This window comes from Cordyceps javanica, chromosome 1, assembly GCF_051103115.1.
Source record: "Cordyceps javanica chromosome 1, complete sequence".
Taxonomy (NCBI): Eukaryota; Fungi; Ascomycota; class Sordariomycetes; order Hypocreales; family Cordycipitaceae; genus Cordyceps; species Cordyceps javanica.
The window spans coordinates 3947247-3960362 of record NC_139295.1 but is presented as its reverse complement, the minus strand read 5'-3'; the positions used below and the strand labels follow the sequence as shown (position 1 = coordinate 3960362).

The 13116-nt window shown below is 51.7% G+C and overlaps 2 protein-coding genes across 2 annotated transcripts; one reads left to right on the top strand and one right to left on the bottom strand.

Moving 5' to 3' along the window:
• Nucleotides 1–445: 445 nt before the first annotated feature.
• On the bottom strand, nucleotides 446–1878 carry V2A60_001191 (uncharacterized protein; the record flags this gene model as incomplete). Its single annotated transcript, XM_083252553.1, has 4 exons — nucleotides 446–501; nucleotides 554–867; nucleotides 927–1626; nucleotides 1677–1878. 4 exons carry the CDS (start codon nucleotides 1876–1878, stop codon nucleotides 446–448), a joined length of 1272 nt encoding a protein of 423 aa, XP_083108679.1.
• Nucleotides 1879–4327: 2449 nt separating this feature from the next.
• Nucleotides 4328–12577, top strand: V2A60_001190 (P-loop containing nucleoside triphosphate hydrolase protein; the record flags this gene model as incomplete). The annotated part of the gene is made up of 5 exons (XM_083252552.1): nucleotides 4328–4606; nucleotides 4668–8556; nucleotides 9699–10023; nucleotides 10076–12378; nucleotides 12432–12577. 5 exons carry the CDS (start codon nucleotides 4328–4330, stop codon nucleotides 12575–12577), a joined length of 6942 nt encoding a protein of 2313 aa, XP_083108678.1.
• Nucleotides 12578–13116: the final 539 nt, after the last annotated feature.

Here is a 13116-nt window from a genome sequence, read left to right as displayed (position 1 = left end):
CTTACCACTTACGCGAGACAGATTGCCACAATTGGGCCAAGATATATGGCAATCTCACCTGCCGTCCAGTCGTAGCTACCACTCCGGATCTAGTAGAGGTGTAGTTCAATACGCATACGCGGATTGTTGGAGTTCTAGTCTATCATGGCGACGGCTGTTTAGGCAAATGCCTTCACGCGCCGCATTATCTTGGCGCAAGGCCAAAGTGAAAACCATCGATCCAGATAAGGGCCTAAATTGAAACCTGTACACCGAGGTAAGTTAAGAGCAGACAGCTTACTCCGCAAAGTGTGTTTCATTTTCACGTTTTTGTTGAGCCATACTGAATGCGTACATTTTTTATTGCTGTTACACTTTTAGTGCCCGGATCAAGTCTAAAACCAAAAGCACGCCAACGCCGCGACTGACAACATCGACGTCAGACAACCCAATTATCAGCGACTATTCACGCCTCGACCACAGTCTCTTTTTTTCCGCCGAGCTGCATGTATTCCCAGCAAACTAGTAATGTTAGTTGACAGGGAGAATAAATCGAGCACTGAAGAGAACCTACTGTCAAAACCGAGATCGTTACGGAAGTAGGCTTGCATGACATCTTCGCCCGAGACGGTGCCACCATCAGGGCTAGAAGCTACAGCCTTCTTGCCGACAGCAAGACCAATGACAGCCGGAAACTCCGTAAGCTCACTATACTTGGCTTCATGGCCGCCAGGCACATGGTCGCGTAAAATAGTCTGGTGAATATTGTGGGCGACATAGTGACCCCCGTGCATGGCACCCCCACAGCGCTTGATACCGCTCCATCTCGCGGCATCGCCAGCACAGAAATGGTAGTCAGCATTTGGAGTTCCCTCAGCAACTGTGAGACTTTACTCGTGTGTCAGTATCACAATTTGGAATTATTTCATTCGAGGCATACAACGTACTTTGGATTGATTTTAACCAGATTATTCTCATCAAGGGCGGTGGTGGGCATATAAGTGGCTGTTGAAACTGGTTGCGACACCGCCATGATGATCTCACTGGCCGCCATCTTGTGGCCATTCGCAAACTCAATCTCGTATTTGGTACTGCCGTCCATCGTATCCATACGGCTGGACTTGCTCAGACGATGGTTCATCAGCACATTTACGCCGCTCTCGCGCAGCAGCGCCAGCGCAACATCTTTACACTCGTCGGAGAGTGCCTCAGACGAGAGCAGTTTATCGCGCGAGTGCACGAGTGTAACATCAACATGTGGATGAACAACCTTGAGCTCGGCAGCCATCTCGATTCCGACAGCGCCGCCGCCGACGACAACGACACCGTGCTGGGCGTTGCTTACAGCGTGGATATGTTCGGCGGCCTCGACCAAGTACTGCTTGCGGGAGAGCGACTGCGGCACCACCGGCCACACGCGGCGAAGGCCAGATGCAGCCACAAAAAAGTCGTAGGTGTGCTCGGTTGCGACCTTTGTTACGGCGTCGAGAGTCGTGACAGTTTTTGAGGTGCAATCGACGGCGGTAACAGAGCCAATGACGACTCTTACGTTGGGATGTTGCAGGCCGGGGATGTCCTGGAACTTGACCCAGGCTTTTTTGGTGTAATCGGAGTCGGCGAGAGCAAGCGGGGAGCCAATGAGATGATCTAGCCATATCAGATTTGTACTCATAGAATATCCCCTGCGAAGTACTTACAGAACCCGTCTCGCTCATCAGCGATGGTGATTTCGACGTCGATCTTCTCAAAGTTGAGTACGTGGGGATAAGCCTGGCCAGACATTCGAGGATTTGAACCCGAGGCCAGGTCCAGCAGGTTGAGGGCAGCAGAGAGACCAGCATAGCTGCCACCGGCGATGAATACGCGCACTGGCGCAGACTCTGATGAAATGGGTACCATTTTTCTTGATGGTCTCAATAATTGAGCTGCCTGTCGAGAGGCAAAGGTAAATGTGCGGTATTGGTACGGGCAAGAGGAAGAATGGTGGACAGAGTAATTAAGCGGCTGGCTTCGGTGTGGAGCGGGGAATGTTTGGCGTTTGGTGGGGAAGATTGGGGAGAGATGGTTGATGTGACGAAGAAATGGGAATAATGCAGGAGTTATTGTGGCTTTGGGGGAGATGATGGTACACTTCGCAGCCGAAGCAAAGAAGCTGAAGCTGATAGCTAGGCAGTGGGATGTACGAATCGCGGAGGGAACAGCCATGGGGAGGGAAAATACGGAGGTGAGGAAATAGAAAGCAGGGTTTGATTATTGCATAGCTGCGATAGCGCGTCATAAACAAGGACAGCTATAGATGTGCACTACGGAGGGGAAGGGCTTTAGGTCAATATAGAGCTGCATGCGTTGCCCCTCCAGACTCTACTTACGTCAAGCAGAGTGTGGTTTTAGAAGGTCGACTACAGTACGGCAATATTTCTTATTAGCGAGTTGAATGTACCATCACCAAGATTGGTGGGATTCATGGACAGAATACGCGAAACTTGGCAAGGGCGGCCGCTGCGAGCGCCGATTACGGGAGCCGCCCCTTATCTGATCCGTGGCGACCGGCACTAGCCTCGGCCCAACTTCTTTCGTTTGCTCGAGGAGCTTTTTGTGCGGCAATGCCGAAGCAAATTTGGGGAGGGCACAAGTTTCGTATTTCCGACTCACCTCTCACCATCTCGCGGCACATGTATTCTCACTGCTCAGTACCGGTACGGAGTATTAGGATCCTGTCTCGTTGTGGTGCGACTTGGATGCAGCTGACCCGCTGCGGGCGCACAAAGGGCGCGCGCCAGGAAAATTTCGATCAGATAATTCGGTACCTAGTTACCTCACTCATGTACTTTTTATTAGTAGTTGCCAAACGGTCTCTGCCCCTCTGAGTACTTAGACTTTTCCTGGCTGCCTCCCCGGTGACGCTTCCCGCCAAGCATGCCCGCCAACCAGGAGTTGCCAGTCCATGGGCGCTTTTAACATGGCTTTGTTGAGGGCTCACACATGCTGACTCGAAATAATCTGATAACCCGAAGAATGAGCCATTTTACGCCACTTGGGGGCAAGTATATCAGCAGCAGCCACGTGCCTTGACCAACTTGAAAATTATCTGATCCGTTGAAGCCCCACTGGCAGGCCACAAGGGGCTCGCAATCACGTACCGGTACTACGTACTCCGCGACAAACTACTTCTATAACTCACTGTCTTACTCAACTACTTGGTAGGTGGTTGTTACTGAGTAACATCATTACAACCATGCCAGTCCTGTATTTATCAGTAGAACCCCAATTTCAATGGTGCCACTTCTCGATCAGAGCAAAACAAAACTTGAGTGTGGGTGAGAGAATATTAAAAGGGGGGCCGTAGTACCAGTACGTAGTCTACATACTTTGACTGGGTAGTTAGTTGTGGAGCACACCTCGTTGCCAAGCTGCCAATCAATCAGCAAACAGCTAGCTGGTGCTTCAGTTCAACCACCTCTTTGCCTCTCTGCTTCTCTGCCCCTCTGCCCCTCAACCTCTCTGCCTCTCTTTGTCTGCCTCTACCACTCTCCAATATCCCATGATGCCCTTCATCTCCACACCAACCCACCGACCCCCTTTCTTTGCTCAAGCAGGCCTCCGACGCCATCTTTCTGCATGCTATTCCTCCTCCTGCCCCACTCGGATGTACAGATACTTGCACTCTACGCACTTTTAGGCACGGTGGAGGCATGTGGAAGAGGGTGTGCATTTACGACGTTTGAAAAAGGGAAAATGGCAGATACATGCTGAAGCCTCCAAAATACTTCTCTCGGGGGAACCAGATACTTTGAAGTGGCTTGCCTTACAGGGATAGCCCTCGCCATTGCTTATAGCCGTATGCTGTGTCCCTGCACCCCAGCATACTGGTACTAGTAGATACTTAGGCACAGGTAGCTGTCCCCTACCCGATGCAGGGTACGTGATTACCTACCAATACTGGTACAGAGAGTCTGCCTAACTCCTCTCGGTTCTAGTTTCTTGCAATCCTTCATGCTTAGAAGTCAAGTCTCCTCGCCTTTCACTACGCTAGTGGATCAGATAACATATTCGTAGCATTGTCACTCTCCTCTCCTCCTTCTCCCGGCCGAATACCTGTGAGAGTCCCGAATGAGCCAGCAGAACAGCTGCTTCTTATTTCCATCTTCCTCGTTCATTTCGGCCATCGTCCTTCGCCAAGCCCTTGTTAATCGATTACAATCCTGCCCACCCAGCATCTCCCTGGTAGCCTGCAGTTGTCACGGCGTCAAACTCTTGCCATTAATCTTCTTGAGAGTATCATCCTGATCATGGCTGTGGCTTCTTCTTGAAATTGTCCGTCCAACAATTGTATCGGATCGGCTCAGCCATGGCAGCCGGCCCTATTACCAACACCTCCGCGGAGAGATTGCCGTCTCCCGCGCCAGACCACGCCAGAAGCCAAGGCCACGGCGCACCCGCTGATGAGAGTAGTGAAGCGCTGCCCCAAAACTGCGAAATCGCGCCAACTACCGATGCTACTACTGCTACTGCACCACTCCCATCAGCGAAAGACTCGTCTGCAACTTCAGCTGAGCCTTCACAGGGCCCCGACGGGCAAGAACCCGCGGTGGCATCTATTGAGCCAATACCAACCAGAAAGGAAGCTGTATGTACGCACAGTGATACAAATCTGGTGGAGGGCTCAGGTTACTAACATCCCGACGCAGTTTTTCACATACTTCGAGCTTTTAGTTTACGCGAACCCGACATGGAAGGACTATATCCTCCTTGTTGGCGGCCTAGTCATATCCGCCGCTGCTGGTGTCCCAATCCCTCTCATGGGAATCTTCTTCGGCCAACTTGTCGACGATCTCAACCAAGGTACTTGCGATGCCAAAGATCGCGCCGAGCTTCTAAAGGCATCTCCCGACGAGCTGCAGCACTCAGTCAACGAAAAAGTTCTCAAACTTCTTTACATTGGCATCGCCAGCTTCACACTGATTTACGCCTACCTCGTCTGTTGGGCCATCTTCTCACGCCGCCTCGAAGCTCGTATCCGTGATGCATACTTCCGCTCTATATTGCGTCAGGACGCCGCTTTTTACGACAAGCGTCCAGCTGGCGAGTTGTCGTCTCGCCTCAACGCAGACATGCAGACCATTCAGTCCGGAACTTCCGAAAAGGTCGGCATATGCATTGCCTGCACGTCCTTTTTCGTTACTGCCTACGCTGTGGGCTTTGCGAAGGATGCGAAGCTGGCTGGCATGTTGATTTCGCTCATCCCAGCTTTCCTTCTGTTGTCCGTGGTGGGCAGCTACTTCACACAAAAGTTTACCACTGCTATGTCTAACGCAATTGCGTCAGCTTCCTCTGTCGCGCAAGAAACCCTATCCCACATCGCTGTCGTGCAGGCTTTCAGTGCTGGTCCTCGCCTTGAAGCCAGATTTGCCGCTTGTATGGGCCTTGCGCGCAGTGAGGGTATCAAAAAGGCATTCGCAGCTGCGCTGCAGGCAGGTATGCTCTATTTCATTGCCTACTCTGCCAATGCGCTTGCCTTTTGGCAGGGCAGTCGTCAGATTGCAGATGCCGTCGGGTCCAGAAACGGTACCAGTGTCGGTGACATCTACGTTGTTATTTTTTTGCTCGTAGATGCTTGTATCATCCTTGGGTCAATCGCTCCCTATCTCCCAATGCTCGGTGCCGCTGCTGCGACATTCCGCAAGGTTCGACAGGATATCGAGGCGCCTATTTCCATTGACTCTGGTTCCGATAAGGGCGAAAAGCTTCCCCTTAATACTGCTGGCAGTATCAAATTCGATGGTGTCACTTTCGCCTATGCCTCTCGGCCCGAACGGCCAGTCCTGAAGAAGGTTTCCTTCGATTGTCCTTCCGGCAAGTATACAGCGCTTGTAGGTCTATCCGGAAGTGGAAAATCTACCGTTGCGGGTTTGACTACGCGTCTGTATGATCCTGTCGAAGGGGCTGTGACACTTGATGGCCGTAATCTTCAAGATCTTAATGTGAAGAGTCTCCGCAGTTTCATGAGCCTTGTACAGCAAGAACCCTCGCTTCTCAGCCGCTCTATCCTTGAAAACATTGCTCTTGGTGTGCTTAACTCGCCTTGGGAGCGCCACCAAAAGTTCCAGGCCATTATCGACAGCCCCATCTTGGCGCGGCTTGCTGCGGATCTCCGTGAAGGAGTTGATCTGAATATAGCAGCGCAAGAATTGGGTGCCGATGTAGTTGAGCTGGTGGATATGGTCCGTGAAGCAGCCAAACTCGCTGACGCCACGTCCTTTATCGAAACACTTGAACGCGGATACGGTACTGATGTTGGCATCGGCGGCAAGCTCGTTAGTGGTGGGCAGAGACAGCGAATTGCTCTTGCTCGTGCTCTGATACGCGACCCTAGAATCTTAATACTTGATGAGGCGACCTCTTCTTTGGATTCTGCCAGTGAGCGACGCATCCAGGCGGCTGTCGAGTCCATTGCTCAAGATCGCACGCTGATTGCCATTGCACACCGACTATCTACCATAAAAAATGCCGATAACATCATTGTCATGAGCAATGGCGAGATCATTGAACAAGGTACGCACAGCGATCTCATGGCTCTGGACGGCAACTACGCAAGCATGGTTCGTCTCCAGAATATTGAGGCAGAGAGGCACGACGATAGCGCCTCGCTGGCTAGTACTGCGCGCGGCGATGTAGAAACCGACGTTCCTGGCCACGATTCCATCGCGAAGGATGATGAGCCTGTCAAGGCCCATGGTGAGATTGCCAATACCAACGTTCAAACCACGCAAGGCGACGAAGAGGTTTCGGCAGTACAGAATGACCTTGATGCCAACAAGTCCGCCAGCACAGTCATTTGGAGAATGTTGAAGCTTATTCGACCCAACTTCCACTGGCTCCTCATTGCTATGTTTGCCGGCACCATTGTTGGTCTCACTTTTTCCGCTTCCGGTCTGATTTTTGGCAATACCATTGGCAATGTCAGTCCCTGCAACACCACAAGCCACATCAGGTGGGCGGGTCGCTTCTTCGGTGGCCTTTTCTTCATGCTTGCCGTGGTCGAGCTGCTCGCCAATTCGGCGAGTTGGTCTGGCTTCGGTTACGTCGCCGAAAAGCTCCTCTACCGTATACGAATACTCACGTTCCGCTCTCTGTATCAGCAGGATATGGACTGGCACCAGGCCAGCGGCCGCACACCCGCATCTCTGTTGTCCGTCATCACGGCTGACACGGCTGCTGTGGGTGGTTTCAGTGGTTCTATTCTCGGCACAATGTTCTCTATCATGGTCAATTTTCTTGTCGCTATCATCATGTCGCATATTATTGCTTGGAAGATCGCTGTTGTATGTCTTGTGACTGTGCCACTGCTACTCGGTTCTGGAGTCATGCAGGTGCGCTCACTCTCCCAATTTGAGCGTAAGCATGCCAGCGCGTTCTCGTCAGCCATTGGCATCACTGTAGAAGCCATCAACTCATTCAAGACGATTTCTTCGCTTTCCATTGAGGACGAGATTTTGGGAACATACCGTCGTGCATTGTACGCACCGCAAAAGGAAATCACAATGTTTAGCCTCTGGACCAATTTTTGGCTCGCCATGGCAAACAGCACCTGCAACCTTATTTATGCCTTCGCATACTGGTGGGGTTCTACCCGTATCATCAAGGGTGAGAACACTCAGACACAATTTCTCATCATACTGATGGCGATGCTCGTCAGCGCACAGCTTTGGGGCCAGATGTTCAGTCTTGCGCCAGAAATCTCGCGTGCTCGTGCCGCCGCCTCTCGTATCTTGAATCTGATTGACCTTGATTCCGCAACTTCACTACCTCGTGAGAAAGGGGATACGGACGTCGAGGCTGATGCACAGCCTCCACGAAAGCCGTCTGGTCCGAATCAAGGCTCCACAATCACATTCAAAAACGTTGCCTTTGCGTACCCCTCTAGGGTCAATATTCAGATCTTAAAGGGGATGTCATTCACCATCAATGCAGGTCAGTTTTGTGGTCTCGTCGGCCCATCTGGCGCAGGCAAGTCCACCATCATGTCACTAGTTCAAAGAATGTATCGTCCTTCTGCCGGCGTGATCGAGATCGATGGAGTGGACATTTGCGCCAAGGACGGGGCCGAGTTCCGTGACGACATCGCCGTTGTGCCGCAGGACTGCGCTCTGTTCGAGGGTACCATCAAATTTAACATCACTATGGGTGCACGCCCTGGTAGCGAGCCCACTGATGCCGAGGTTGAGGAGGCATGCCGCTTGGCCAATATCCACGACACAATTACAGCGCTACCTGATGGTTACGGTACGGAATGTGGCCCTAATGGATCGCGCCTATCTGGTGGTCAGCGTCAGCGCCTGGCCATTGCGCGTGCGTTAGTCCGCAAGCCCAAACTTCTACTCCTAGACGAGAGCACCAGCGCGCTTGATGCCGAGAGTGAGCGAGCGCTACAAGAGGGTCTGGAGAAGGCAGCCAAGGGCATCACAGTGATCGCTATTACACACAGACTGCACACAGTGCGGAAAGCTGACGTCATCTTCGTGGTAGAAGGCGGCCAGGTTGTGGAAAAGGGACGTCACGATGAGCTTGTGGAGAGGAGTGAATCATACAGGATCAACGCATTGTCACAAATGCTGTCAACATAAGCTGGCATTCGATATACATTGTATAATCACCTCTCTCTCGCGAGTGTTGGAGGCCGGGGGGAGGGGTGTGCATGAAATGGTTGATTTGGATGTTGTGTGTATTCTCATATCCTAGAGATTGTAAAAGCTTTGCGTTACTGTTCCTGGGAACGCACCCAGGCCTCGTAGTTGACTATCGCGAGTCGTCCCTCCATGCTGAATTGCTTCAAGTTACACGTCATATATATCTTTCGTGGTCACTTGTTGGTGCGCCTTGGGATTGCGACATCAGCAGTGAGTGACTGGCGGTTACAGTAGCCAGAAGTGACGCAGAAGTCTCTGAAACTTCAGTATACAGTAATGTGAGAATCTTCGAGGGCACGCTCCAGCAAACCTACTTTACACGTCATATACGTCTTTCGGGCAATGCAGTCCGGAGATGAAGACAGCCCTGCGAAGTAAGCCTTGAGCGGCGTTGTGCTTGTCAAGCTGTGTATTAGTACCTTCGGTACCTACCTACTTAAAGGCTACTTACTTACCATAGCTACGGAGTACTCCGTACTCCGTACAGATCACTTGCACAGGAGAGGCGTTTCTGGGTTGCAATTGACTTTTTCCACTGACATATTTATTACCTTACCATTTCACCATAAATTGTAGCTTCAGTTGGCCATTCCTGATTCTAGCCCTACATGTGGGTGTATGGCACATGTAGTCGTAGCTTAGTGTTATAAAAAGCTACTTATTTACCCCGTGGCCTTTAAGTTGATCGGACAGAATGTCAGGACCCCCCCCCTTGTACTCCGTAGGTGAGAAACGTACCTAAAATAGCCACAATTTGCGATACCCACTGTAACCAGCCTACCACGCTTGCACGCCTACCAGATCCTGCCATCTGCTTACCTTTCGCTACCCCCTCAGGCCTCCCACAAGCTTGCTCTGCTTAGTACATACTTACCTCGCCTTAAGCAACCGAGTCTTTGCCCGTCCATTCCTGACATTGGCCGTAACGAGAAGCACTAAAACGTCTTTACGCCAGCCCTTCAAGGTCACGACGCATCCCCCCCCCCCCGACCTCAGCTCAAGGCGCAACCATTCAGGACCCGTCTTCTCCAGAGCATCCCTCCTCCGTTTCTCGCACCGTCGCCGCCGGCCCTTTACTACCATACCGCAGCCACGTAACTGGACGACGCTCTCGCAGCCGCCCCGAGCGAGGAGGGATACTGTCCCAATCGACGACCAACTTCGACGCTATCGAGCTTCTCGATTATCTCAATAAGCCCCTTCAGGACCCACGAGAACAGCTCCGCCGCGAGCAGTGTGAGACGAAGCGCCTCTGGCTAGAGGCCCAGGACGAGATGAAGTTCTCCCATAGCATCCAGTTTAACGCTGTTCCGGACTGGAGCAGCCACTACATTGCCTACAGTAACCTCAAGAAGCTGCGAGTCTGTCCTTCGCCGAATTCCATGGCTGAAGCTAACTGTCCTCTGTAGCATATACAACCTTGAAAAGAATGCTGCCCAAGCTCGCTCTGGCGACCATGAATCGCGGCCCCTCATCTCTACCGACGAACCCGAGGACGTATTCTCCAAGGCTCTCGGTATAGAGTTGGAAAAGATATGTTCCTTCTATGTCGCCAAGGAAGGTGAGCTGCACGATGAGGTCTCTCAGCTCTTGCGTGACGTCGCCGAGCAGCCAGCTCTAGAGTCATCTACTACCTTTCGTCGCCGATCCAATGATACAAACCGTATCGACCGCAGTGGCCACTATGCCCGCACTACAAGTGTCACCGACCAAACATCCGACGACGACGCAGGTGACGAGACGGCCAGTGAAGAGGAGGATGAAAGCGCGGCGCTCACTCACGCCAGGGGCCAAGGCCGTCGCAGCACTGTGCCCAACTTTGCACCGCCACCTATGAAGTCTGGCCCCTCATCTGAGCTTGGTCGCGCCCCGTCTACACGTCGACATAGCACTACATTCGATGACTACGGTGAGACGAGCACAGTCTTTGCCTCGGCATTATTTCCATCAACTATCATGCTGAAAAAGCGTATCATCGGTCTCTACGTATCTCTCTGCGAGCTCAAATCATACGTGCAACTCAACCGCACCGGTTTCAGCAAGGTTCTCAAGAAATTCGACAAAATCATGGACAAAGAGCTTCGTATCACCTATATCAAATCCAATGTGGACACTGCATACCCATTTAATGAAGAAACCAAGAAGCACATTGAGGACTACATTGCGGAGATGGAATCAGCATATTCGACCATTGTCACTGGCGGCGACGATGCTATGGCGAAAAAGGAACTGCGCTCGCATCTCCGTGAGCATGTTGTTTGGGAGCGCAATACCGTCTGGCGTGACCTTATCGGTATTGAGCGACGAGGGGAGGCTGCGCGACTCGGATCGCTGCTTCTCGGCCCGGATTCGAATCAGGCAAAGCGACTACAAGGGGACGACGACAAGACGATACCGATGACCAATATCACCACGCCCTTTGGTCGGCTGAGGGTACCAGCATGGATAGTCAACTCATCCATACTCACACTTCTACTGTCTACTACGGCTTTCTTAACCTTGCTCTTTATTCCCATCCTGAACCACCCTGAGCAGCAAAACTGCCTCGCCATGCTGGTTTATGTGAGCCTCTTGTGGGCAACAGAGACACTTCCGCTCTTTGCTACGGCGCTTTTGATCCCCTTCCTATCTGTCATACTCAAAGTTGTTCGTGATGAACAGGGCGAGGACCATCATCGCCTCAACGCCAAGGATGCTACGGCAGCCATTTTTGCCTCCATGTGGAGCCCGGTCATCATGCTCTTGCTTGGCGGCTTCACTGTTGCCGCTGCCCTCTCTAAATGTACCATTGACAAGAAGTTGGCCACTCTGATTCTCAGTAAGGCTGGCACTAACCCACGTGTCGTGTTGATAGCCAACATGCTTGTTGCGGCCTTTGCATCGATGCTCATCAGCAATGTCGCCGCCCCTGTGCTGTGCTATTCCCTCATCGACCCCATGCTGCGCACTCTACCCTCTGACTCACCCATGTCGAAGGCCGTCATCATGGGAATTGCGTTGGCTTCTAACATTGGCGGCATGCTATCGCCCATTGCGTCTCCGCAAAATGTTGTGGCAATGGGTATCATGCAGCCAGCACCGACATGGTTGCAATGGTTTTTTATCGTCATCCCTGTCGGAACCGTCTCGATTATTGCCATTTGGATGCTGCTCTTGGCCACCTTCAAAACTAGCCAAGGCACGTCTATCCAACCTGTACGACCACTCAAAGAGAAATTTACTGCCGTCCAATGGTTCGTCAGCATCGTGACCGTCATTACCATTGCCCTCTGGTGTGCAAGCCACCAGATGGAGGACATCTTTGGAGACATGGGAGTAATTGCCATCATTCCAATCGTGGTCTTCTTTGGCATGGGAATTCTCACAAAGGAGGACTTTAACAACTTCCCTTGGACTATCATAATACTTGCGGCCGGCGGCCTGTCCCTTGGAAAAGCTGTCCGGTCATCTGGTCTCTTACACACCTTGGCTGAGGTTGTATCCGATGAGGTTCAGGGCATGGGTGTCTATGGCGTCCTCGTCGTCTTTTCATCGCTGATTCTAGTTATTGCGACGTTCATCAGCCATACAGTTGCGGCGCTCATTTTCCTCCCTCTTGTTCACGATGTTGGTGCGGCCATGAACCAGCCGCACCCCAACCTTCTGGTCATGGGCGGCGTGCTGATGTGTAGTGCTGCCATGGGCCTGCCGACCAGTGGTTTCCCTAATATGAGTAGGTTCTTACCACACATGATGAATGCGACACGCAACTAATTATTTCTACAGCCGCTATCATGAAGGAAGACGCTACAGGTCAACGTTACCTCCAGGTCAAGCACTTCATCAGTCGTGGTATTCCCAGTAGTATACTCACACTTGTTGTGGTGGTGACTCTGGGATACGGTATCATGCAAGTTGCTGGCTTGGATTGAGCACCAAACCGTGACTTTGATCTTGAGGCGCACATATTGTCTGTTCTTCAATACAACGTAAACTTCCATACCCGACGTAATTCATCTCGAACAAAGGATCTAGTGTTGTATCTTGGTTGAATACAATGCGCTTTCATTCTGGCGGCCACGGGAGCCAGTGACGGTAGGCCCAATCATATTACCGAGCAACTCACAATGATAGCACCAATGTTTTGCTGAATGTCTATGCTTGTGACTACAGAAAATGTGAACGAGAGAGCCACAAAACGGTAAATGTGAGCCAGACACATTTGCTGTCGTAGCTGCCCTGATACGATGACTTGGCCTATTCGCACCAGTTCCGCTCCTGTAATATCGGCTTTACTTTATCGTTTCGCGTCATAGAAGCACAGACGCAGTAAACAGTCGCGGAGACATGTACAATACACAATCGAGCACACCAGGCTAGCTCGCGTGAGACGCTCACCAAAGTGTAATCCTGGTGCCAGCGCCTGCCGCAGAACTCTGCCAAATACGCACACGTGGCTCGTTGGACTTGT